The following is a 26,681-nucleotide window of genomic DNA, read 5'->3' on the forward strand; positions in this document are numbered from 1 at the left end:
TCTTCTGCATTTTTGGACAAAGTTTGGGTACAATGAGCCTCTGTGGTGCTGGAGTCTTTCCCCACCTGCCACCCACCCACCTCCCAGCTCGTGCCAGGTGCTCAGAGTTCTTAGTTCTGTGCACAGCAGTAAAAATGGGCAAAAAATCAGCTGCCTGTGGTGGCTGTGGAGGTGGGAACTGAGGAGAAGGAACCATCAGGGAGAAGCTGCTCTTTAGTGGCCCAGGGAAGGGTCTCCATTGGTGGGGGACAAGAGCCAGCCAGCTCAGGGAGAAGTGGGAGACCTGGAAGCCCTGGGCTGGGAAGTGCCCGTGGAGTCTCCGTGGTGGGAGAGATGCTGGGCTGGCTCCTGAGCTGCTGCAGAGCTCAGATCCCCTGTGCTTGGCACTGGAGGTGGAATCATAGAATACAGAATATCCTGAGCTGGAAGGGATTCACAGGGATCAGTCCTCGTTGGGCTGAGCTGGGAGGTTGGTTGCAAAGTGCAGAACCACCTCTTTGAGGATCCAACAAACTCCAGAGATTAAAAGACTCAGCATGGTGGGACTGGAGCTATGTTTTAATCTTGCCAGGGAAAGCCAGTTTCTCTTTTGAAGCCTGATTTTATGCTGAACAGGGACAAGGTGCAGGGAAGTGAAAGCTCCCTGCATTTGTGAAGGAGCAAGGAACCAGATCTCCCCCTTGGCTGAATTCCTCATCTCTCTGTTTGTTCTCAAAATAATACAGGTCAGATGTTGGATTTTTAATGTTCTTTTCTCTGTCAGTAAAACAAGCATCTTGATCAATGTCTTGGGGGCTAATCAGGTATTTACAGGATCTGTCATGCTGAGCTGCTGCTGGAAGCCAACATCAAAAAATAAGTATAATTTCACTAATAAGCTCAATGCTCCTTGAATCAGGGGGAGAAATGAGTCTAAGTCAACACAGCATCCATCTTCTCCAAACTCAGCAAGGGAAAACACACTCAGCCCAGGGAGGGGGTGATGCACACAGCCTGGGCCAGCACAGATGCCTCGAGGACAGGAGCTTGCTGAGCCTCACAGTCCCCTCCAGAGCAGAGGAGAACTGCTTGTTCTGTATTATCCAACAGGAAATGAAACATTCAAGTAACTTGCTTACAGGAGTTGTGTTAGAAATCAGAGTCAGAGCCACACTGCCAGGTTTTCCTTCCTAATGGCTTATAAGACCTTTCCTTACACTTGCAAGAGTTGAGAGCAGAGACTTGTGTGTGCTCAACAAACACTCCTTTTGTGGCATTCCATGGATCTTTGGCTGGATTTGGCATTGTTTTTTAGCACCTTTTCTGCCTCCCCTTGGCTGCAGCAGGGAGAGACCCACTGTTTGTGAGGGTCACACAGTGACAGCCCTTCCCCAGGACAGTTCTTTCTCGAAATCCCAGAATCACAGAATGTACTGAGTTGGAAGGGACCCACAAGGATCAGCGAGTCCAACCCTCAGCCCTGCACAGGCCCATCCCCAAGGGTCACATCCTGTGCCCCAGAGGATCATCCAAACCCTCCTGGAGCTCTGGCAGCCTTGGGGCTGTGCCCACTGCCCTGGGGAGCCTGGTCAGTGCCAACCACCCTCTGGGGGAAGAACCTTTTGCTGAGATCCAACCTGACCCTGCCCTGACACAGCTCCAGCCATTCCCTGGGTGCTGTCCCTGGTCCCCCCAGAGCAGAGCTCAGTCCCTGCCCCTCCTCTGTCCCTCCCCTGGAAGCTGGAACTGCCATGAGCTCTGCCCTCAGTCTCCTCTTCTCCAGCTGAACACCCCAAGTGCCCTCAGTGTCCTCCCCCAGCTTCAAATCAAGGCCCTTCCCCATCCTCGTTGCCTCCTTTGGACACTCTCTAATGGCTTCAGCTCTTCCTGACACTGTGGCAGTTCCTGTGTTCCCAGAGGCTGTGGGGCAGTGGGTGAGGGTGATGGGGGTGCTCCCCCAGCACACAGAGCAGCTGCTCTCCCACTGACCAGGCTCTGGTGTCTCCCTGCAGATCACGATCCCTCGAGGGAGTGATGGCTTTGGTTTCACCATCTGCTGTGACTCCCCAGTCCGTGTGCAGGCCGTGGACTCTGGTAAGAGATCAGATCATGTTTGTCCCTCTTGGTTTGAATGAATGACTGCTCCTTCTTTGCTTCCCGGAGCACGTTGGGATTCCAAAGCTCTCACTCTGGTTCCCTCTGAGGAACTGCACTTAGTGAATTCTCTGTTGCCTCTAAAGAGGTCAGAGGCCACTGAGTTAGCACTGTCATTATTCTGCCAGGGTTTTGCAGTAATTTGCAGAGATTTTGTTCCCTTCCCTCTCCACCCTCAAAACTGTCCAGTTGGTTTGGAGACCAATGGAAAGTATCTGGGATGGAAGTGGGTCAGAGAGGACACAGAGGGAGCAGGACTGTGGGAACCCTGAGTTGCTGGAGTAGATCCTCTTGCTGTGGATCTGTGGTATGGCCTTGGTGTCTCCATTGTACCATGGTGCTCCCCACTGCACCCCAGGAAACATGGGAAGTTCCTGCAATAGCTCTGGGAGAGCATTTGTGGCTCTATCCTGGTGCTCTGTGTGTGTGTGGTGCTGGAAGGTGAAGCTCCAGGTTACCTGGCCCCACTTCATTTCCAGGTGTTAGAGCAACAGATTGGGTTTGGAGGAGTCAGTGGTGCAAGCTGTGAGATGCCTCCAAGCCCCAGGGCCTCTCCCCCTCAAACTCAGCTCCCTGTCCAGCAGGTGACTGGCATTTGTCTGCCTCTCACAGGTGGCCCAGCAGAGAAGGCAGGTCTGCAGCAGCTGGACACGGTGCTGCAGCTGAATGAGCAGCCTGTGGAGCACTGGAAATGTGTGGAGCTGGCTCATGAAATCCGGTGAGTATTCACCCAAAACACCAGTGCAGGGCTCTGGGAGAGGTGGTTTGAGGGAGCTCAGGGCAGGAGCTTCGAGTGGTTACAGGAAGGGGAAGGCTCTGAGGGATGTAGGACGCTGGGAAAGGATTCCCTGGAGTAGAAGAAAGGATGCAGAGGCTGGGGAGTGCAGGACAGGGGCAGAGGCACAGGGAGGAAGGACTGGCTGAGTGACGTGGGCTCCTCACTCCCTTCTGCTCCACCTTTTGTAGGAACTGTCCCACTGAGATCATCCTGCTGGTGTGGAGGCTGGTCCCGCAGGTGAAGGCAGGCCCCGAGGGGATGATCCGCAGGTCCTCCTGCAAGTCCACCTACGACCTGCAGTGCCCCCCGCACAAGCGGGAGAAGAACAGCGCGGGGCCCGCGGCCGAGCAGCGCCGCAGCTGCCACGTCCTGTGTGACAGCAGCGAGGGGCTGCTGCTCAACGGCTGGGACAGGTACACCGAGCTGGGCAAGAGGGGCCAGAGCACCCTGCCAGCCCTGTCCCGGGTGCCCTCGGCCGCCGACCAGAACTACATCATCCTGACGCCCCTGAACCCGGGGAGCCAGGTAGGGCTGCGGGTCCCCGTGGGCTCTGTGTGTGCTGGGGCCTCTCTGGGCCCCGCTTCAGTCCTACCAGTGTCATCTCTAAGTGTTTGCAAGGCCGTGTGCCAGCTTTGCAGGCCACTCCTGTGTCCCTTAGTGGAGCTTTCACTGTTTTCCTAAAACATTTCCCACTGGGACTGCAGAGCTGGGGAGGGGCAGCTCCGATCCCTGTGAGCAGGGACAGCACCCAGGGAGCAGCTGGAGCTGTGTCAGGGCAGGGTCAGGTTGGATCTCAGGAAAAGGTTCTTCCCCCAGAGGGTGGTTGGCACTGACCAGGCTCCCCAGGGCAGTGGGCACAGCCCCAAGGCTGCCAGAGCTCCAGGAGGGTTTGGATGATCCTCTGGGGCACAGGGTGTGACCCTTGGGGATGGGCCTGTGCAGGGCTGAGGGTTGGACTGGATGATCCTTGTGAGTCCCTTCCAGCTCAGCACATTCCATGGTTCCGTGTGGCCTGCTGTCTCAGGGCTCACTCCTGGGGTATGGGAAGGATATGGGGAGTGTTGCTGCACAGACCACAGTGCAGGTCTCATTTTCTGCTGGCAACGGGGCAAAGAAATGGTTTTGCCTTCTCTGAGGCGCTTTGGCTTGGCTGGGTTTGACGTGTTAAAATTTGCAGCTGGTTGTTGTAATTGTCCCTCAGTCCTCCTGCAGGTGACTGTGTCCTGTCTGGGTTGTGTCTTACAGCTGCTGAGGCCTGTCTATCAAGAGGATGACACTACTGGGGGTAAGTTGTCCATGTGCTGGGAATGCTGCTCAGAGCACCCAGCAGATAAGCAGGTCTTTCTGGCACTGTCAAATCCTTGCCTTTAGCCCTGCAATGGGGTCCCTCATGTTTTTAGGACAGCAGCAGAAGCCTGGGGCTTTTGGGTAGGGTCATCTTCCCTCCCTGAGCCCAGAGGGGAGCACCTCCTGGTGAGAAGGTGTGTGGGAGCTCACAGAGGGCTGGTGGTGGGGACTTTCCAACAGGGGCAGGGTGAAAGCACCAAGTGTGAAAGTGCAAACAACTGTGGTTCCCCACATGTGTCTGTGGGCCCACCCATGACGTGTTTCCCTTCTCATTCATGGTGCCTTTTTGGGGGTTTAATCCCTGCTTTGAGGTTCCCTTCAATCCTGAGGGAATGAGGGTGGCTCTGACTCAGACTGGCACAAGCAGGAGAGCAGGCTGTTCGGCCAGATTTGGGCAGTACTCATGCCCTGGGCTGCTGCAAGGTCTCTGGCAGTCTCTGGACCAGCTCTCCTCAAAAAACCTTTGAAACATGAATTCATAGCATAAAACATACTTGTAACAGGTGTGCTGGCTCTTCCTGGAGCACCAGGTGTGGTTGGGCTTGTGGGAAGAGCGGGCTGGGTGTGTGTCAGGGCTGGGCACTGCAGGAATTCAGGTCTGTGTGGAAATACCTGCTGTCAGCTCATTGATTTGGGGGTTTTGGGAGGCTGTGCTTGCACCCTGGCCTGTTGGGATGAGCTGCATGTCCATGGGAGAGCTGAGCTTTTCGTTGGGATCTTGCAGGAGTGTCTGTCCCTCAGCAGTCCCTCTCTAGTGAGGGCACAGCTGGAAAACTTTGTGCTGCCCTTGTGGGGCAGTGTCCTTAGAAAACAAAGTGTGGGGCTGCCAAAGCCATGGTGGGGGTGCTGAGCAGCAGGAGGGAGCAGTGTGGGTCCAAAGTGTGCCCTGGGTGCTCCCAGCCCTGGAGCTCTGCAGCCAGGAGAATTTTCCACACTCAACTGCAAGGGATGTTTTGTTCCATGGATAATTGCAGCTCTTTCCTGCTGATTGTGGATCCTGTGAAAAGATGAGCTGGACTATGGGGCCTTGTTCTTACAGTGGGGTGTGATTTGAAAGACTTGGGCTTCTTCCCATAACAATTTTTGGACTTCTTATGTATTGTTTTTAGTTATTTAATGTTAAGTCTTCAAAAGGAGGAAGGTGTTAGTTAACCTGGGCAGGGATGAAGTGTGACAGGAGCTGACACTTGGGGCAGGCTGGGTGCAAAGCCAGGACTCGTTCAGGTGATGAATTCCTCTGATAAAGTGAGGTGATTTAGGGACAAGAGGAAAAACAGATCCTGAACAGCCCAGACAGATTGTACCTGCCCTGTGTTGAGCTGTCTCTTGTGCTTTGATTTTATCTGGCAGTGCAACCATGAAAAAGGGAAAAGGGAAAATGTCAGGATTAATGCACTTAGAGGTGGAAACAACCTTTTAGGTCACCAAGGCCCCCCCCTGCAAAGGCAGCTGCTAAAGCCAGCAGTAAACAGGCTGGCTTCCCACCCCAGTGCTGGCTGGCTCTGCTGCCTTTATCTGAGAGAAAATGCACTATTTCCTAATACTTAATAGAATATGTAATGGTGGGCAGGCTCATTTATTTGCTTTGGACAAGACCTTATCTGCCCTGAGCCATGTTCAGGAGTGTTTTGGCTCATTTCTGCTTGGGAAGGTTCTGGGTATCCCAGAAAAGGGCAGAAAGCTGCTGTGGTGGGAGCAGGAGCTCCTGGCTGGCTGCAGGGAGGGAGGGAGGGAAGGAGGGAGGAAGAGATGCTGGAGGTCTCTGCTGGCAGAGGGAGCTGCAGGAGCTGCTCATACCTGTTCCTGAGACATCCCTGTGGGAGAGAAGCTCCAGCTTCTCACCTGGATGTGTTAAATCCAAGTGGAGGGGGCTGCCTGCAGGACTTGAGCTGACTCAGTTCATCAGCTTCAGGAGGGAGGGAGGAAGGAAATATTTTGATTTTGATTTGTCAGTGGGGCTTCTTTTGAAAAAGACATGAATTTTTGGTTAGAGAGATGTCCAGTTCCTGTTGGAGTTGTTGTCTGTCAGTTTTAGGACAGAGCACAGGTTGCTGGTGCCCAGCAGGACGTGGTCTGGGGTTAAGGGCTCTGGGAGAACACAGACCTGTCCTGTTTTCTCTCCACAGCAGGGTGAGTCCCTCTGCTGTGGTGATGGAGGTCCATGTATGGCAGTAGAGATGTGCACTGTGGGCCTGGGGACATCAGGCATGGCCAAAACTAGAGAAAGCTGATGCCTCTGGGCCTGAAGGATTAAAGCCATTAATAGGAAATATTTCACAGCACACCTGAGAGCAGAGCAGCCCCATGGGCAGCAGCTTGGCAGCTCCTCACTGCAGACTGGCAGGTGTGGAAGCTGGTGTTGGCTTGTTGGGAAGGGTCACAGCTCTGCTGGACCAGCTGAGGTGGGACTGCAGAGGAAATCTTCTGTGTAATCCCTGCTCTCAGTGAGGAGAACAGCTCTGTGCAGGGAACAGGGACAGGGTGAGACACCAGTCAGGCTGCTCGGACTGTTTCCAGCACCAAAATGTGATGCTGAAAAACAGTGGATGGTGTGACAGCCTCATGCACAGTGAGGTCATCCTTTATAAATACACCCCATGTCTGAATAACCATCACATCCCTGGGAGCAGTTTGGAAAGGCATGGACTGATCCCATGGGCATGAATGTGTTTATAACTTCTGTCCTTTCTCTGACACCTCCAATCTCAGTATCTTGTGATTAACCCACCAACCAGTGCCCTATGTCATGACATTCCTGCACTCTGCTAACTCCCATGCCCAGAGTCCAGAGCAGTCAAGGCTTGTGTGGATAAAAATGTTCTGATGTTTAAATTTCCAGAGTTTTTCTTTTTTTTCCCCCCACCCTGGATAGTTTTCCCCTCCCTGAAAAGGAGGGTCATAGTTCAGTGGTGCAGGCAGATATTCCCCAATGGTGGGAAGCTCCTCAGTGCTCCTGTGATTCCAAAATATCCGTTTAAAGTCATATGTGGGTTTGTTCTGTATTTCTTAGTTTGTACTTCGCGTGCTGCAGAGGGAGGTGTGTGTATCAGTTCCACATCTCTTCCTCCAAAGCACTGGATCCCAAAGCTGTGCAGGAGTCAGTGTGTGCCCAGAGACAGATCATCACAGAATCACACACTGGTTTGGGCTGGGAGGAATCTTAAACCCATCCAGTCCCACCCATGGGCAGGGACACCTTCCACTAGCCCAGGTTGCTCCAAGCCCTGTCCAACCTGGCCTTGGACACTTCCAGGGATGGAGCAACCACAGCTTCTCTGGGCAACCTGTGCCAGGGCCTCATCACCCTCACAGGGAAGAATTCCTTCCCAATATCCCATCTAACCCTGCCCTCTGGCAGTGGGAAGCCATTCCCCCTTGTCCCCAGTCCCTCTCCAGCTCTCCTGGAGCCCCTTTAGGCCCTGGAAGGGGCTCTCAGGTCTCCTTGGATCCTTCTCTTCTCCAGGTAAACCCCCCCAGCTCTCCCAGCCTGGCTCCTGAGCAGAGGGGCTCCAGCCCTTTTGAACACCTTTGTGGCCTCTTTTGGATTTGCTCCAGCAGCTTCACATCCTCCTTGTGTTGGGGACCCCAGAACTGGAGGCAGCTCTATAGGGGGGTCTCAGGGGGGCAGAGTAGAGAGGGAGAACATTTGGTGGGATGTGCTGGCCTGAAGCAGAGCTTGCTGTGCCTTCCCTGGGGTCTTGTTTGCACGTTCACAGACGTGTCTGTGCTGCTGGTGGGATCCAGGGAACTCCTTGGTGGGATCCAGGGAACTCCTTGGTCCAGCGACTGAGCAGCTCTTGAGCAGAAGTGCAAAGGGACATCTCGTTTTGCACAAGGAAAAATGAAATCAGTGCTGTTATTTCATGAATCCCTGGGACACTTTGATAGCAGAGTGATGACTCTCCCTGCAGCTCTTGGCTCCAGCTCTTCCCTGTAGGTTTTCCATGCCCTCCTCCAGCCTGGGAGAGCAGACCCTGAGCTGGCAGCGGGCAGAGCGATGCAGGAGCTCCCTCCTCGTTCTGAGTTTCTCTCTGCCTCTGCTGTCCATCCAGGGAATGCTTCTAAAGGGAAATCCCACACGGGCTCTGGGAGGAAATCCAGGCTGATGAAGACTGTGCAGTCCATGAAGAGCTACGGGAACTACCAGAACTGCACCATAGTGAGACCCCACATCCCACACTCCTACGGCACCTACGTGACCCTGGCCCCCAAAGTGCTGGTGTTCCCCATCTTTGTGCAGGTGAGTGCAGCTGGAATGAGGTGTCACTGATGGGATCAGGGCCCAGCAGGGCACGTGGGGTCTAGGCTACCCTACAAGGTGGATCTCTTTCCAGCAGTATCTTCCATGAGTGCACGGATCCCTGTTGTGCTCAGCTCTCCTCTGGAGCTGGCTGTGCTGAGCACAGTGCTGGGGACTGTCCCAAAGGGAACTGTGTCCTGCCCAACTGATTCTCTCTTGGAGTTTTTTCCCTTTTCAACTTTCAGATCTGGTTCTCAGTGCTTGCTTCAGTCAGGAGAGGGTATCCTGGCTTCTGAGCTTCAGCACCCAACTCTGTGACTGCAGATCAATGTGGTTCCTTCCCAAGGGTTCTTTGTGCTGTCAGTGTGCAGATGAAGAGGTTTTAGTTTAGCTGGTGGCCAGCACTAAAGTCGTGGACAAGGATGTGTTAGTGTGCAGTTATGGTTTGACAGGGAATTTTCTGCTTCCCCTGTTCCATGAGCTGTTTTCAGAAAACAGCCCTGAATTTGGAGGTAGTGGCTCTAAAATTCCCTCTGTGTCCTTTATCTTGTCCTTTGTATGGCCAGAACCCCAAGAAAACTCATCTAACTCATATGTTTTCATATGTTGCTGATGAATCCCTTCGTCTCTGAGCTGTCAGGGCTCCATCCTCCCCTGGCACCAGCAGTGGCACTGTCACCTCAGCTCACACTGGTGACTTCCTTTGGGCTGAAACCATGACCTGTGTTTCCTGTCACTCCAACCTGAGGCAGTGGGTTCCCTGGGGCAGTGTGGGGCTGGGCTGGGGCTGGGGCAGGTTTGTGCTCAGCTCCATCCTCCCAGTGGCACCGGGGTGGCCGCTCACGTTGGCACCAGTGTGTTCACCAGCCTTGGCTGGGCGTGCTTTGCCTTTGGTGGGAACACAACTGGCACTTCTGCCTCCTTGCTCCCAAAACTTGTCTTGGATGGAGACTGAGGGGTCTCTGCCACTTCAGGAGCTGGTTTTCACTTGGCACTGTCTCATGCTTCAGGCCCTGTTCCCACTGTCTGTGCTGCTCCTGAGGGTGGTCCCGGGCTGGTTGTGCCAGGTTTGTTCTGCCCTCAGGACGCCTGAACCTGTCCCTTCCTCCACCATTCCACAGAAAAGGTGGTGGATGGGGAGCTCTCCGTGGCATGAGAAGGGACTGGAATCTTAAATTTGCTTTTTTTACTGCAAGAATAATCCCTAACATCACAAATATTCGTGTCTGAGGGACGTGAGAACCTGCTGTGCCACCACTGTGGTTGTGTTTCCTGCTGAAAAACACCCATAAGCACCCCGTGCCTTGCAGAGCAGTCCCTGTACAGAGGCAAGGGCTGGTTGTCTTTTTATAGCTGGGGCTGACGTGGGTGTGAGTGGAAGGCTTTGTTTTCTCGTGTAGCTGGACTGCAGACTTCGTGTCCTTGTGACCTCAGTGTGGGGTGGCTTCTCCCTGAATGAGTTACAGCCTGAAGACCAAGTGGGTTTGGTGGGTGGAAAGTTATTCTGGCAAACCACACTGTCAGTGGAAGGTTTGACTGTTTCTTTCATTTTCTTTTCTTTTTTTTCCCTCTCAAACACAGCCCCTTGATCTCTGCAACCCAGCCCGGACTCTGCTTCTGTCGGAGGAGCTGCTTCTTCACGAGAGCAGGAACAGGACTACAGAGGTAAGGTTTTCATGCTGTCTGAGCTGCTCTCCTGCAGTCTGATGTAGGAGATTGAACCACAGAATCACAATGGTTTGGGTTGGAAGGGATCTTAAAGCTTATCCTGTCCCACCCCCTGCCATGGGCAGGGACACCTTCCACCAGCCCAGGTTGCTCCAAGCCCCGTCCAACCTGGCCTTGGACACTTCCAGGGATGGGGCAGCCACAGCTTCTCTGGGCAACCTGTGCCAGGGCCTCCCCACCCTCCCAGGGAGGAATTCCTTCCCAATATCCCATCTAGCCCTGCCCTCTGGCAGTGGGAAGCCATTCCCTCTTGTCCTGTCCCTCCAGTCCCTTGTCCAAAGTCCCTCTCCAGCTCTTCTGCAGCCCCTTTAGGCACTGGATGTGACTTTGAGAAGGGACTGGAAGGGACATCTCATTGCATTGAGAAGGGAAATATTTAACTGTGCAGTAATTATATTAATATGAGACTTGGAAAAACTTGTAGCCGGTTTATTGTGGGATAAACTAAATAAATATCAAAACTCTTATGTACTAGAAATCAACTTTTGTTCTTGTCTTCCTTTGGGCTCCCAGAGAGGAAACTGCACATGGCAAATACATGTCAGTGACAGCCCAGCAGACTCAGGAGGAGGGAGTTGAAGGATATTTTGTACCAGTTTAGAGAATCAAAGGACAGAATGGTTCAGGCTGGAAGGGACCACTGGAGGTCATCCAGTCCCATCTTCCTGCTCAGGCAGGATCCCCTGGAACAGTCACTCAGGATTGGGCACAGATGGCTTTGGAACATCCCTAGGGAAGGAGAATCCACAACCCAGAACTAGAACCAGACAGAGAACTTGCTACAAGGGTTTTCTGAAATTTAGTTCCTAAACCAGGTCACATGTCCTGTCCAAATTCCTCTCTTCTTATTTCAGCTCTCCTGCTGTGTTATTGTAGGGCTGTTAGAAATCTGGGGGATCAGTGGAGCTTTGGCTTCATGCTGCACCTGTGGTGGGACAACTTTCACCATCCAAACTGTCAGAGTTGGGATGTGTTGATCACAATTGTTGCTGGCTTCACTTGCATTCAACTATAAAGCCTGCAAATCCCTGGAGTCTGGGAGAGAGGAGGCAGCAGCTGGCAGAGCCCACCCATGCATTGCTCACTAGTTTCTTTTGGGGTTGTTTCAGGAATCTCCCCTCTGTACAGAGTAATTTTGGGTTGAACTTAGTTACAGTGAACAATGTGTCATCTTCACAGATCTGCAAAGGAAGTTTTACTTCACTAATCTTAGTTTCTGGGTAACACCTTGTGGGTGGCCAACAGCAGAACCCCAGAGCCACCTCCCATCACTGGCCAGTTCAAACCAGTACAGGAGTGTGTTAAGTGACTCCTCTCTCTCTCTGGTTTTCAATCTGTAATTCATCCCTTGCCTTGACCTGAATCACTTTGTTTTCCCTCTCAAAAAGTACATGAAAGTACATCAAACTACAGGAAAAATTACATGATTGATTAGAAAACTTGGCACTAACTTGTTAATAATCCCCCTCTCTGTCCTGCTGCCCTGTGCTGCCCAGGGCCTTCTGGGCACCTGCAGGAATGCAAACCAGGGAGCACCTGGCTGTGTGGCACTGCTGTGCTGGATGGCTTGGGAATACAGTGGGCAGCTGAAGTCAGGGACCTTCTCCTGGGTGGTTTGGAGGTGCTTCCTTTCAGGTCAGACATCTCAGTAGCAGCCAAATGTGGGATAATTATGGATAATTAACGCTGTTTGCAGCCGGGGTGGAGCATGTGGGTGTGTGGGGGTGATGGAAAACCCCAGGACAAGAATGTTTGGAGGAGAGGTTCTGCTCTGTCTCCGCCTCAGAGACCTGCTGTGGGCAGGATCAGAGGGAGAACATCTCAGGGAAAGGACTCTGTTTGCTTACGATGCCCTCGGGATGAGCGGGAGGCTGGGAGAGAATTTCCCTCTGGAGCTGGTGCCAGGAAAGGGCAGGGTGCTGGCCAGGAATGTGAGACAGCATTTGGGAATGATGGTGCCTCAGGGCTGTGGTGTCTGGGTGAGCCTGGCAGAGGGGCAGGGCAGGAGGGGGTGAGTAAGCAGAGTGGAGAAACAGACGTGGTGGATGGAAACAGCCCGTGGTGCTGAGCCCTGGCCGGGAGCTGGCAGTGGAGCAGCTCCTGGGACATCAGCTGTGTCCCTTGGGAAGGGCTGTCTCGTGTCTGAGTGTGTGGCAGGGCCATGGCAGGCTTGGTGGAGCTTTGAGGGCATGTCCCTCTGGAAAGCCAGACTCCCCTTCTGCAGCAGAGCAGAACCTGAACTTCTGGACCCAGCAAGACCCCAAATGGCCTGGACTCAATGGAGCCTCCCCTGGTGCACAAGGGCTCTGACTCCTGTCTTTGCTGGACTCGAATTCTTTCCCTCTCCAGCCTTCTCTGCTCCCTGGACAGGTTGTCTTGTTTCCAATGAGTCCTGTCTTCTTTGCTCCACGTAGTTTTCCATTTTTCCACTGCTCTTCCCACCCAGGTTCCCTCAGGCTGGGCTCCCATGGTTTGCAGCACTGCTCCCTGTTTGTTATTAATCTGCTTTGGTTGAGTGGCTCAAGAGAGGAGGGTCTGGATGCAGGGGCTGGAGATGGAGGTCCTACTTCTTTCTTTTTTTCCCCAAACCCCAGGCTCTTCTCCCTGTGGCAGTTTCCACGCCAGGCACTGCATCCTTGTCACTGAGCAAGCGCTCTCCCACCTCCTGAAGGACTCAACCTATCTCTCTGGAGGCTTGCCAGGATCTGTCCTTTCCCTGACCTTACCTCTGGGGCAATCCTTATTCAGGCCTTAATCACATCCTGTCTAGACTTTGTTGCAATTCCCGCTTTTATGGTCTCCTGAAATCCCTCCAGCCCATGGAGTGCCAGAGGAACCAGCGTGGTGCCGGCGACGGCGCGCGAGGTGTCCGACGTGGGCTTTGGCCTCGTTGATCCATCTCTAATGGACCTGGAGGCACCTTTCCAAAGCCCTGAAGTACTGGCACAGTGTGGGCCATGCTCACCCCCTTCTCAGCTCTCCTCTCTGCCCTCCTGGCAGGGTCTGCACGTCAGGATGGGCCTCCCTTGAGCTCTGAAACTCCTGGCTCTGCAGAGCCTGCGGGACGTGGACCAGCATGCCCAGGGTGATCTCTTCTCTGCAGAGCAGGAAGCTTTCCTGCCTCTCTCTCTATCTTCCCAAGTCCTGCACTGCAAGTTTCCAGCACTCCTGTCCTGGGACAGGATCTCCAGCTCCCTGGTTTGGTGGGTGACTGAGTTTGGCCAAACCCTACTCGCTGGCCCAGGTGTTTCAAGCTCATTTTCAGCCTTTTTTAGACACTTTAATTTGGGTGAAAATGACAGAAACCTGCACTTACCTCCTCCCTCCACCACGCTAGTCCCACTTGCTCTGTCCCTTCTTCACTACCACTTAATATCCTCCTCTTCCTCATTTTCACACCATTTCCCCACCTGCACAGCCACTGCTTGCTCAGTGTCTCAGGGTTGGTGTGGGACCCCTTGAGGTTTTCAGTGCTCACCCCTGATGTCCCTGATAGAAGAATATTTGTTCCAGATAAGGCAGGGTGAGGGTCAGGGTTGACAGCTAAAGCCTTCACCATGGAGCTCCTTTTGGCAAGTGTGGTGGTTTATCTTCCTCAAAGCCTGACTGAGCGTTTCAACTCCTTCCTGAGGGTGTGAATTCCATGTTGATAACCTTGGAGAAAAAAATAATGTGTGAGGCAATAAAAGAGGGTAAATAAATGCACTGTAGGCTAAAAGGCTGCTGAGTTCTTCCCCCAGAGGGTGGTTGGGCACTGCCCAGGCTCCCCAGGGCAGTGGGCACAGCACCAAGGCTGCCAGAGCTCCAGGAGGGTTTGGACAATGCTCTGAGGGACAGGGTGGGATTGTTGGGGTGTCTGTGCAGGGCCAGGAGTTGGACTCAGTGGTCTTTGTGTGTCTCTTCCAAGTGATATTCCGTGATTCCATGATTCTATAAGTCTTGGAGAATGTACATTTAATATGGATACATCCAGAAGGAAAAATCCAGGAGCAAAGGAACAGGTCATGCTTAGAGAGTAAGGGCTGTAGCATGGAAAGCAGTGACTGAAAGGCTTTGATGTGTCACTGGAGGGTGGGAAAGTCCATGTCCATCTCTGGAGAGCCATCCTGGATATGAGCACCTGCCCCAGCTGCAAGGCTGTGACTTGGAAGCCTTGGTTCAGGGAGCACTGAGTAGGGGACTGGGTGACACCACCCTGCATGTGGGAACTGTGCCCTTCCTGGCTGGATGAGTCTAGCAGTGATGCTGCTTGGTACAGGATGATGAGGCTGCAAGGATAAATCAAGAGCTGGAAAAACTGAGGAAGATTAAGCAAGTTTTATCTGTTTAGCTCAACTGAACTAATGGGGACACACGAACTCTGCAAACACACCCCTCATACTGGTAGCACTGGAGTTTCCCTTTTGGGATGGGACACAATTTTCTGAGAAGAATGCAGGACTGGCAAACAGCAAATGTGTGTGGCTCAGTCCTGGAGTGGATACCTGCAGTCCTGGGGTGATACCTGCAGTCCTGGGGTGATACCTGTCCCAGGAGCTCCCCACCAGGGATATAGGGTTTCTCTGGCCAGCTGCAGGCAGCCTTCCATGGCCAGCTGAGATGCAGGTGATCATCACCACGTTCTCCCATGCCAACTGTCAGCTCTGTGATACAAACCCTGCCTCTGCTTCCTCATCTCCCTGTCCTGCTGGGCACTGCTGTGAGACTGTGGCTAGAGAGGGAGGATGGTGACTTGGAAAGAATCCCCGGGCTGAGGTTTTCCCTGCCAAGCTCAGGGACAATTGGTCAGGGATCCCTGATCCCTTTTTCCCATGTTCCTGCTGCAGGTGTGATGTGAGCCCTGCTCCCTCCTGTACCCAGGTGCTGGGGGCTCTCTGTGCATGGATGAGCAGAGAGGACAGGGTTAGGAAGGGAGTTAACTACTTTTAAGCATGAATGTGACAGTACTTTGGCTTCAAGGCTTCACTTCTAGGCACCTTTTCATAGTGATTTTGTTGCCACATTTTGCTTTCCAAGGTGTGCTGTTGGCTCCCTCCTGCCCAGGGCAGGGCTCTGTGACATTCCCAGGGTTGTCTCCTGCTCTCCCCTTGGGAGCCACACTAGCCCACTGCTCCTACCTTCCCTCCAGGCTTTCAGTGTCTCTTGATTTCCTTCAGGAAACACTTCAAAGGTGTCCCTTTCTCCTGTAACAGGGCTTTGCCAGTTCTGTGCTGGAGTTGGTCAGATCTCTCAGCAGAAGAGGCTTTGCTGTTTGCTGTGGTGCAGAGCACACCCAGATAAACAGTGTGGAGACATCAGGACCAGCCTTTGTGGGCATTTTTTTTCCTCCCTGTGAAATCTGTTCACATCCCCCTGAAGGCCTGTGACAATCCCCATGTGGCCCTGGTCACTCCAGCAAGAGCACAGGGGTGCCCACCTGTCTTCAGAGAGTCCTTCCATCCTCTCACCTGTTGGATTTCTGATTTTTAGGGCAGGAAATTAGTTTTGGGAAATACACAAAGCTACTCTGCCTCTCCAAGGAGCAGCTCTGGTGGGTTCTGTGTCTCGCCTGGGTGAACTCAGACGTCGTGTTTCTTGTTTGTTTGCTCTTTGCTTTTACGAGCCCTGTGGTTTTTCGGGGTAGACACCAGGTCTGTTTACCCAGGGCTGTCAGGGACAGGTTACATCTTGTCAGCAGAGTGGTGGCAACCCAGGGCAGAGCTCCACGTGACTCCCCCTTATCCCTGCTGCCCCACAGCCACCCATGAGCTGAGTTTCCCTGTGCTCAGCCCTCCGGTGGGGTTTGTGTCCAGCCTCCCCCTCTATGAGCTGGGCTGGCTCTGGCTCTGTGGCTGGAAGGGACACTCTCGTTTTTCCCCCTGCAGCTTGGAGGAGCAGAGGGACCTCTGTCAACCCTTTTGTGTGGAGCTGCTCTAAGACCAAGAGTCTCCTGGCAGCAGCATCTCAGAGATGCTCCTACATAACCCACACTGGGTGTGCTTTTATCTTCTACATCCTGAATTCAGTCTGTCCCATCTACCCATAAAAGCTCAGTGTCATCTGTAAATACTTTTCATGTTATTCTGTTTCCAAGATTCCCTATCGAAACCTGCTTGGTTTTGAAGTGGTTTTCTTTTTCCTGCTGATCCTAATCTTCTTTCTACCCTTTAAACTTCCATGGGTAGTAGATCTTAAGTTTCTTTCCTCCATTTCCAGTATGACCACTTGCTGATCATGCTTTTATCTCCTCCACTTTGGGTTGCTGTTCTCAAAATCCCTGAACATCTCTTTTTGGGGTTGAGAAACCAGTGGTGGCACCAGATATGTCCCAGAAAAGTTACCTTTTGGCACAAGGTGGGCATAGGATGAAGCTTGTAGTGCAGTTTGTACTTGGTTATTCCTTGTATTAATAACAAAGTCAGAAGGAATGAAGAGGGTGGATGTGGGCACCAGGCCAGCAGTGTGTTGAGAGCAGAGGGAGGGATTTTCCAAATAACACAGAGAAGAACAGCCCCTCCCTGGTTTCATTGTCAATTAAAGCTCCACCAGTAGCTTTGTGCTTATTGAGAATCCCACAAAAACGAATTTGTGCTGCAAGGAGAAATCTTGTGGCAAGGGCTTGGTTTTGGATTCAGAGCCAGGAGCTGCTGCCCTGCCGTGAGACTCAGCACCATGTGATGATGTTACCCAGCCTGTCCTCCTCAGGATGTGTGTCCATCAGCTGCTGGGCATGGAGATGAGCTGTGCCTGTGAGCAGTGACTCAGTCCCTGTCTGGGGCAGGGTCCCCTCTCCATGGGGGACTCAGTGGTGGCAGTGCTGCTCTCTCCCCACAGCCCCCAGGACACCCCCTGGGGTGTTGTTTGCTTTTGCAAAAGGGTAGCTAAAGGGCCACAAACCTGTCCTTGCTGTGGCCTGGTGTGGCAAAGCAGCTTCCCTTTGCTGAGGGAGATTTTGGGGAGCACCCCAAGGACTTGTGTCCTGTGCTGGGTGCTGAGTGTGGTTGGGCAGTGTGCTGGTCTGGCACCCAGTGTGCCCCCTGTGCCAGGCACTGTGCCCTCTGCCAGGCTGCAGCCACTGCCTGGCATTGCTGGTGACCAGGGACAGCACCCAGGGAATGGCTGGAGCTGTGTCAGGGCAGGGTCAGGTTGGATCTCAGGAAAAGGTTCTTCCCCCAGAGGGTGGTTGGCACTGACCAGGCTCCCCAGGGCAGTGGGCACAGCCCCAAGGCTGCCAGAGCTCCAGGAGGGTTTGGACAACGCTCTGAGGGACAGGGTGGGATTGTTGGGGTGTCTGTGCAGGGCCAGGAGTTGGACTGGATGATCCTTGTGGGTCCCTTCCAGCTCAGGATACTCTGTGATTCTGGGATCCTCTGAGGTTTCTGTGTGCCCCCAGCTCCTGCTGGAGGGCAGGACAGGCTCTCACCTTGGTTGTGGCCCAGTGAATGCACCCAACTGCTCACCCCTGGCAGGCTCTGGGGTCAAGGATCTCCAGTACAGTGCAGAAGCTTGTTCTGATTTTAAAGATCACATTAATCTGTACTGATTGAACTGGGGACCTCAGGCAAGAGCCAGAGCAGAACAAAATTCACCTTCCCCACTGCTCTGGAGTAGCTCCCAGCTCCTGAGGCACTCAGGTCACTGCTTGAGCACAGCACTGAGCAGACAGTGGGGTCAGTGTTTCCTTTCCACCCACAGGGTGGTTCAGAGGTGTCAGGTTTGTTCCCTGCAGCTGCTCTCGTGGGTCCTGCAGTTGTAAAAGCCAAATTATATTTTCTCACAGAGAACAGTGAGAGGCTCCTTCGTGAGTGTGCTCAGGGCGACCAAATTTGCTTTTAGGCTACAACTTCTCCAGTGTGCTGGGATCAGTCAGCAGCAATTCCCTCCTCCTGCTCTGATTTATAACTTATGTAAATGGGAAGTGACACGAGGGAGCAGAGAGGGTGTGTTTGTGTGGAGTTAAACTGTCGGGCAGGTTTATCCCTCCTGTCACAGGACTCCACAAGCCTCAGTAAGTGGAGGGGAGCCTCATCTGGAGCTGGCTGGGAGCACCCCAAGGGGTGCAGCAGAAATCAGCCCCTGGGGAAGGGGTGCCTGGGCTGCCTGTTGTGGCTGGTGCGTGCCCCCAGGGTGGAGGACACTTCCAGGACACTGTCAGTGCCAAGAGATGGATTCCTTACAGCTGCTTCTTTGCTGCTCCTGTGCTTCCAGGTGACCCTCTTTGTCTACTCGGACCTGCTGCTCTTCACCAAGGAGGACGAGCCCGGGCGCTGCAACGTGCTGAGGAACCCTCTGTACCTGCACAGTGTCAAGCTCCAGGAGGGTGAGTGCCTGCAGCAGCAACTGGAGACATCTGGGGAATTTTCTGGCTGCTAGCTATAGAGGTTTGTGGCCAGCAGCAAGATAGCCCTCCACTATCCCACTGCTCCCAGTGTGTACCATCCAACTGGTCCTTCCAGGGGTGCAGGGCCAGCATCACCCTTCCCTTCCCTGCATCCCTGGGAGCTCCATCTCCTGGGACACCTCAGGAGCACTCAGGTAGCCCCCCTTTCCAGGGCTTTCTGGGTGCATATCTCAGGATTTCGGGCTGGGGGACTGGCTGTGGGGGCTGTTGCCCTTGCTGGTGTCACACTGTCTGCAGCTGAGGCTGGGAAAGGGAAGTGAAGGTTTGAGGTTTCCCCCGTGGTGCCTCGAGGGAGTTCAGAGATTGGCTTCAAGGGTGACTGGCCAAGCCCTGCTGACCTTTACTTTGCTGCTTCTGGCTTCAGCCACCCACGGTTTCCCCTGTGCATCCATCCCCCTGCAACTCCACTGGGGTGGAAAGAGCAAACCCTGCCCTCAGGGCAGGGCTGGGACCTTGCCCTGGCTCTCTCCATCCTGGCTGACCTTTTCCTGTCCCACCAAGGCCTTGGAGAGGGCTTCTAGGGCAGGGAGTGGCTCAAAACGGGTTATTTCAAGTTGAAGTGTACAAGAGATGCCCTTGAGCTACTCGGGGTCAAAAAAGGAAGAGTGAATTGCTGTACCACATCCTATTTGCTACAGTGGAGCCACTTCTTGGCCCTGGGCCCAGTCTCACCTTGTTCCTTCTCTGGTATGGTTGTTTTTTGGGTATGGGCTTGTTTTATGTACAGTTCCCTGACTGTGTCAGCATGGGGCTGGTGCCCCAGCTCCTCCTCCAGCCCTGGCAGTGGGTGTTCCTGGACTGGGACCCCACGTGGGATATTGGGATTTGATATAAGGAAAACTTTCCTGTGATGAACTTGGTCAGATATTGAGCTGGCCAGAGAGGTTGTGTGATCTCCATCTCTGGAGATGCTCAGGACTCAACTGGACACAGCCCTGAGTGCCCTGATCTGAGTACTTTGAGCAGGGGTTTGGACTCCAGAGCCCACCAGAGGCCCCTTCCAACCTGAATTACTCTGGAACTGATGAACCAATGTCTTCATGCAGTCCTGTGGCCCTGACCAGAAAGGATTAATCCAGACCTGGGTTGCTTCTCCAAAGGGATCATTTTGAGGATTAATTTTGCCACTTCCCACGACTTTTCCCATCTGAGCCATGAGCTCTGTGGATGAGCTGTGTCTCTCCACGTGCCCCACGTTGTTCTGAGCCTCCGTGCTGGGACCTGCAGTGCTGTGCTGGACACCACAGGCTGCATCTCGGTTGTTATTTCCCATTTCCAACAACGTTTCTGCTTCCAGATGAATTCCCTGACCTACTGATGGGGGCAGAAACACAATGAGGGAGATGGGGCACCACGGCGTGAGCCATTGAGAAAATCCACTGGAGCTTCCCTGGGGTTTGCTGAGCGTGTTCTCAGTGCTGCTGATTCCTAAGAAAGGGACAAAAGAAATTGTTCCTTGTTGAAGTGCTTGTGGTCAGTGACTGCTCCCCATGTGTGCTGCCCCTGGCTACTCCCACAGGCTGGGGAATAACTCTGCTCTTGTTCACCTGCTTGGAGAAATCGGATTCCCTGGTGCTGCTCCTGGCTCTGCACACCAGGGTCTGTTTGCAGCTGGGCACAGGAATGTGCCTCCTCACCCCAGGCACACACAGGGATTTTGTGAGCAGTTTTCTGCCACTGATTTCCTTGTTGCAATAATTATTGGCTGGACCACACCTGGAACAGCCTCACAAGCCTCTCCAGAGGGGATGTAGGTCCCTACAACACCGAATTGCCCCCGTACACTGTGAATCCAGCACAGCTGCTGTTCAGGCAGCTCAAGCCCTCCTGCTTTGGGCAGGGCTGCTTCAAAGAGCGAGGAGATGTGTGTCCCTTTTGGCAGGGCTTTAATTTGCTCTCCTGAATGGCACATGAATAGGAACAGGCGTATTGCTGCCACAACAATCGGGACATCTCCGGTGTGCTCAGCACCATTGTGCTGTTTCCTGTTCCTGCGCTGGGCGAAAGCAAATCAGCCTGATCTGCTTTACAATGCACTGTCTTCCTGCTTTAGAAGCCCAGCACTGCTGATGAGCCCCACGCCAGCCAAGGTTCCCAGTGAGACAGGCCTGGCTTCCTCACTAGATGCTGTGGGAATTTCCACGCTGCCTCGCTGGGATCCTACTCCCCCTGGGTGGGTGTGCTCAGCTTTGGGACACAGAGGAGCGTTCCTGTTTGCAGCTGGATGAGCACCCCCGTCTCCACCCAGGATCCTGCAGACAAGGACTTCTCATGTGCTGCTTCGCTGTCCTTGGCATCGAACCTGCTGTGTCTTACAGCTCCAAGACAGGCCGAGAGAGTGGTTTATGGGCCTTCTGTCCTGCCACAGCTTCTCCTTGCTGGCCCAGGGATGCTGGGAAGCACCCATGGCTTGCACCCTGCCACACTTCCCCAGGGACCCCAACTTCCCACAGTGGGTGACAAGCTTGTCCCCTCTTGGCAGCCAGGTGTGTGTGTGCTCCCTCTGTACCCCCCCAGCACCCTGCCCTGGGCAGATGGGAGAATTTGGGGGTCAGGGTGTCTACCCTCACTGTGGGCATTGCCACAGGTCCCTGGGCCCTGCAAAGGAGCAGCACCACCTTCCCTCTTCCCCCATCCGTCTGACCTGACACCAGACATGCACCACCCAATTCCTGGGTGTTTTCCATGGGCTGCACGGGGAAGTGGCAGTGCCAGGGCGGTGCTGGGAGCTGCTGCTGTGCTGGGAGCTGTGTAAGTCAGTGTGGGTGTGCAGGACGAGGCTTAGCTGAGAGGAGGATGTGTCCCCACAGAGCTCACACCCTCCTCTGGGTGCTGAGCCCGCCCTGGCACAGGGATGGTTCACGTTGCTCTGGAAGCCAAGCCAGTCCCCAGCACAGCACAGCAGGAAGAGAAGGAAATATCTTCAAGTGAGTTTTTTTTAATCCTGCTTATTTCCTTTTAGTTTTTCCCTGAATTTGGCTGACAGTATGTGCTGTGCTGCTGTCACAAAACATGTGGGGAGCAGAGCCCTGGATCAGCCCAGGCATCTGCCACCTCCCTGGTGTGAGGTTGTGCCTCTCTCCACGTTTTTCATGGTCTCTGTGCTCATCCTGTGGCTCCAGGACACATCAGGCTCTGGTGCTCCAGCCTGACCCTCTTGGAGTCTTGAAAACGCTCCCGTGGAAGGAATCCTGGCAAAGCTGGTTTGTGGTGAAATCTGCACCCGGGTCTGCCCTTCCTGGCTCTGCCATCGCCCTCCAGCCTCCAGGGCTCGGCCCTGGCTCCAGCCCAGCTGCTGGGCTGGGCAGTCTCTGACCTCCCTTTGTGCTGCCTAAAGGCAGCCACTGGGAGAAAATGGGTATTAAGGCATTCCTTGGCCTAGAGTGGCTCCCTGCTCAGTGTGTCCTGTAGGCACTGGGCTGCTTGGCCATGTGTAGCAGCAGCCAACAGGAGCTGCTGGCTGTGGAGGTTGTGCCAAGATTCATAGTTCAATGAAGAGGAATTTGGAAGGGAACTTAATTCTGATGGTTTTGGACCTTGTCAGAACCAGAAGGAATCAACAGTAGCTCAAGAGAAGCGGGTCATTCCCTAGGCTGTTACATCCCAGGCTGTCACCTGTCTTTACTGAGGATGACTTGTTCCTCACATCACCCAGGAAAACACGGCTCAAGCTCCTGAGGGAACATGGCTGGGATGTGCTGGTCTTCTGTAATCTGCCTTGCAAGGCAGCCTGGAGAGCTTTGGTCCTGGTGCAGGGAGGAGCAGAGCCTGGCTGAGGAGCTGGGTGTGGTGCTGCTGACCCCTCGGGAAGGAGGAGCAGCAGAAGGGGGTGGTGGACTCGTGGTGTGCCAGCAACGGGTCAGATCCTGCCTCCAAATCCTCCCATGGCTCCCATCAGAGACTTGGGCTTAGCAAAAAACATGCTCCCTGATGGTCCTGCTGGGGTTTATGGAAGAGGGTGCTGCCCTGGGGAACAGTGAGTGGTGTTCTGTGGTGCAGAGGTGAGACATGGGCTCCCAGCCAGGCCCGCTCACCACGTGCACTCAAGGGTCCAGCACTGCTCCCCTTCTGGAAGTGGTGATTTGGAGGGGCAGCCCTGGGGCCAGGCTGCTTCCCTGACCCTCAGCTGGCCCAGGGGAGCACAGGGAAGGTTTTGGGAACACACAGGGGTTCCTCATGGTGCTGTGCTGCAGCAGCTGCACAGTGCCCCGGTGTCCCCTTAGTGGTTTTCCAGCCCATATCCTGCAATGTGCTTTAAAAGTGAAGCTGGCAGTGGAGACAAACCTGCAACCCTCCAAAGGGCAGATGGAAGAGACACCCAGCAAAGGGCTCCAGACCACTTCTTCATGGGTTTCATGTTACCCATGGGGTGACTCCAGAGGCACCTGAGTCCCTCAGTGGGTCACAGCTCTTATCTTGTCCTTTGGCTGCTGCCTGCAGCAGAATTGCTTGCCTCTGGGGAACAGGGTGTTTCCAGCGCTGTTCAGAGCCTGTTCCCACCAAGCACAGCTCAGGCTGTTGAAATGAAGCAGAGCTTGTGCTGACACTGCTTTCAGTGGGATCTGCAGCCGTGCCCAGGCTGCAGCTCTGATCTCATGGCACAGATAATGGGCTCATTAAGGGCATTAGGAAAGCTGCAGCCCTGTGGTGCTGCCTGCTGCCAAGGGCAGAGCTGGTGCAGGGCAGAGTGGTGTGAAGGAGCAAAGCAGTTCCTGGAGATGGGCTGTCCTGGTTTGGAGCTGGGGTGACCCTGTGCTGGTGCAGCTTTGTGTCCTCCTGTGAGGCTGATGAGTGCCAGGAGCTGCTTCCCTCAGGGCTGGGCACACAGGGCAAATCTTCAGGGATGACTTTTTGTTGGGTACAGGGAAGGTTAGACCTGCAGGAACCAGCCTGTTGGAGCAGCTGCAGTATAACCCATCCCCTGGGACAACTGGCAGCAAGTGAGGAGCTCTGCTGGGCTGCTCCATGGGTTAGCGGGATGTGGATCAGTGTTGGTCATTGCATTGTCTGCAGCACCATCTCCTTTCCCAAAACTGTGGAAGGGCAGGTTCCTTGGCCAGGTCTCCCACTCTGGTGGGAGCTGGGGGGGCTTTGCCCTCAGCCCAGTGGAGCAGGATGAGCTCTTCCCTCTGCCCCGTGTCAGTCATTTCCCATTGCCCTGGGATTTGGCTCCATCTCCTTGGAGAGTCACTGTCCCCAGCCACTGGCATGATGGAGGCTGGGACAGACAGGAGGACCACCAGGGCCACCCAAGGGTGTGGGGCAACAAGCTGGGAATGAACAAGGATGTGGGAAGAGGAGCTTCTCTGTCAGTCCTCCTGGGAGCAAAGTGCCCACAGAGGTAAGATGAGGAAGACCCATCCTTGGTGCCCAGGATGGCACTGCAGGACCTCCACACCCCTGGGAAGGTGCCACAGGCTGTGTGTGCCAGGGCAGGTTGGGCAGGAGAGCCAGCACTTGGCCTCTGAAGGAAACTACCCCTTTTCCAAAAGGACAATCCCAAGGAGAATCCATGACAGCGCAGTGAGTCCAGGCAGGATTCCGTGCCCGTGCCCGCCCTGGCAGATGCCACATACATCACCCAGCTCACAGCCTGGTACTGGAGGGGCACAACAACAAATATTCATTCAGTGCTGTCCCTCAGCCAGTTCCTCTGCCAGTGGCTCCACTTGCAGAAATGCAGCTGCAGCTTCGTTCTGATCCTGTTTTTCCTTCGTTCCAGGTTCAGAAGATCGGAAGTTCTGCCTCCTTTACCTCGCAGAGGTGAGTGGTGCTGTTTTCCACCTGAACTTTGTAGTGGGAGCTGAACATATAAGAACAGCTCTGCTCCCTTCTGCTGGGGCAAGGAGCACTGAACAGGCTGATTTTAACTTCCTTTTTAATTAATTTGCCAGTGTTCTGGGAAAGAAATGTAATGGCTGTAGCCAGAATATATGAGTAAGAAGCTGCTAAAAGGAGTGTGAATGAGGAGGCTGGGCAGCACTGGGCCAGGCTTCTGTTCCCCTTCCCCCTGTGGATTTTCCTTGGGGTGCCTCACTTTTCTTTTGGGATTCTTTCGCCTGGGGGCAGATTTCCTTGTCTTTATTTTTTAAGGCATCTTGCTTTTCTTGTCTTCAAGTACCCAGGTTTGAAGCTCTCAAATAAAATAAGGAAGCTCAGTCTAAAAGACATAGAATCATAGCTCTAAAGCCATGTGTGGCTAAGTGCTCTAACCTGAGGTAAACTCAGGGCATGGTCCTAAGAACACCAGGGTTGTGGGTTTAGTGCCCATAGGGCCACTCACTTAAGAGTTCGACTTGATGATCCTTGTGGGTCTCTTCCAACTCAGAGTATTCTGTGATTCTGTGAAGCAGGTTTGGGGTCACTCAGACATTGGCACAGCCCTGTTTGTGTCCTGAGGCAGCCAAGAAAACCGCAAAATTGGTTCACACTGACTGGACCTCCCTTTTTTCCTTTTCAAGTGACTTTACCGTGTTCCTGCTTTCAAGGCCTTGTATTTTCAGAGGTGGAAACGTGGATCTGGGAAAGATCCCCAGGGCACAGAGGAGAAAGGCAAACATTGCTCAGCAGCACCACAGAATAATGAGCTATTGTGAAAGTTGGGTGAAAATGCTCTGCATGGAAGTTGTTCACCTTGAGTGGCTGGACTGGGGCCAGGGCACGACCGGCTGCGGAGCCGCCGCTGACGAGTTCCCTCTTACGTTTCCTCTTGTTCCTTCCTTGTCTCCCCTGTGTCTCCCTGGGGCAGGGGCTGAGCTGCCCCTGGGGTTTGCTCAGTGCGTGTCCCAGTGTAACGTCAGCCTGGCCTGGGCTCCCTCCCAGCTAATCCTGTGCTGTGACTCAGGGTCGGGATGAGGCACTCGGGCATTTTCTCACGAAAAATGCATCCAGAGCCTGATATTTAATTCAGAAGCTCTGGGCCCCTCAGTAGAAGTGACTGAAAGAGAGCTGGCTGTGTTTCATGAGATCTTGAGAGGTGAAGAGCTGTCTTTGTCAGGGTGTATTGAAGTGCTGGGCCTAATTGGCTATAAGAGCTCTGGTGATGGAGATTCCTGACATCCATTGTGGTTGGAGTGCAGGAGTTGGGCACAAAAAGGGGAAACATTTGCTTTCCTTCCTGCATGCTCCCCCTCAGAGGACAGTAGGTCTGGACTGGCCACACTGGTAGGATTCTGAAAATCCCTTCTTGTTCCTCCTGTTTGCATGGGGTGTTTTGGAGCAGGTCACAAGTGGAGTGGGAGCTTCCTGACCCACAGTGACCAGCAGCTCTGCCTCATGTCTCACCCCCCATGCTGTGCCAGCCCAGGCTCTCAGGTGACACTGGGACAGCCCCTGGCTCAGGGATGACACTTTGCCAAGCAGGATGTTCCCTGTGCCATCCCTTCCCTGCCAGCCCCCACAGGGTTGCTTGGAGGCTGCACTGAGCCAGGGAGATCAGCACATCTGGCTCCAGGGGGAAGGGGACAGTGAACTTCCAGCTGTAGGTCCCATCAGGCTCTCCAGCAATGGGAAATCTGGGCTCAGAAGGGGAAGCTGAGGTGCAGAGTGGGGGATGTGCCTGTGAGTGGGCAGAGAGCCAGGGCAGGACGGTGCCCTCCCAGCTTCCCTTCTGGGAAACAGTGACCTGCAGGTCACCACCCCAGGAGCCACGTGGAGCCGGGTGACCAGGCTGCAGGGGCTGGTGGCTGGAGCAGGAGAGCAGCAACCTCTCAGTTCTGCAGCACAGGGGTTGTGTGGCTCAGAGAACTGTCCTTGGTGGGGGTAGACCCCAGGTGAACAGAGACAGGCTCTTCTGAAATGAGGGGATGCTGTTGTGGGAGCCAGCCTGGGAGCATTCCAACATCTTGCTTTTCAGGGGAGACCTCCTCACTCTCTACAACTCCCTGACAGGAGGTTGTGGCCAGGTGGGGGTCAGGCTCTTCTCCCAAGAACCAGCAGTAGGACAAGAGGGCTGGGTCTTCAGCTGTGCCAGGGGAGGTTTAGGTTGGATGTTGGGAAGAAATTTTTTAGAGAGAGTGATCAGGCCTTGGAATGGGCTGCCCAGGGAGGGGATGGAGTCACCATCCTTGGAGGTG

At 54.0% G+C, this 26,681-nt stretch overlaps 1 protein-coding gene across 4 annotated transcripts in view; it reads left to right on the forward strand.

Moving 5' to 3' along the window:
- Positions 1-26,681, forward strand: part of RGS3 (regulator of G protein signaling 3) — an 85,994-nt gene that overhangs the window by 22,781 nt on the left and 36,532 nt on the right. For 3 of the 4 annotated variants that reach the window (XM_051807901.1, XM_051807902.1, XM_051807904.1), the window contains 8 exons: positions 1,992-2,073; positions 2,746-2,851; positions 3,100-3,436; positions 4,157-4,196; positions 8,311-8,498; positions 10,080-10,163; positions 18,414-18,525; positions 24,329-24,369. In XM_051807901.1, the coding sequence (XP_051663861.1) occupies positions 1,992-2,073; positions 2,746-2,851; positions 3,100-3,436; positions 4,157-4,196; positions 8,311-8,498; positions 10,080-10,163; positions 18,414-18,525; positions 24,329-24,369 (990 nt within the window). Of the gene's footprint in view, positions 1-1,991; positions 2,074-2,745; positions 2,852-3,099; positions 3,437-4,156; positions 4,197-8,310; positions 8,499-9,911; positions 9,986-10,079; positions 10,164-18,413; positions 18,526-24,328; positions 24,370-26,681 lie in introns of those variants that run through there. The other variant, XM_051807906.1, reaches the window with a different exon arrangement.

This window comes from Manacus candei, unplaced genomic scaffold (assembly GCF_025592945.1).
Source record: "Manacus candei isolate 608988 ecotype Guabito, Panama unplaced genomic scaffold, ASM2559294v1 h1tg000071l, whole genome shotgun sequence".
In the NCBI taxonomy this organism is placed as follows: Eukaryota; Metazoa; Chordata; class Aves; order Passeriformes; family Pipridae; genus Manacus; species Manacus candei.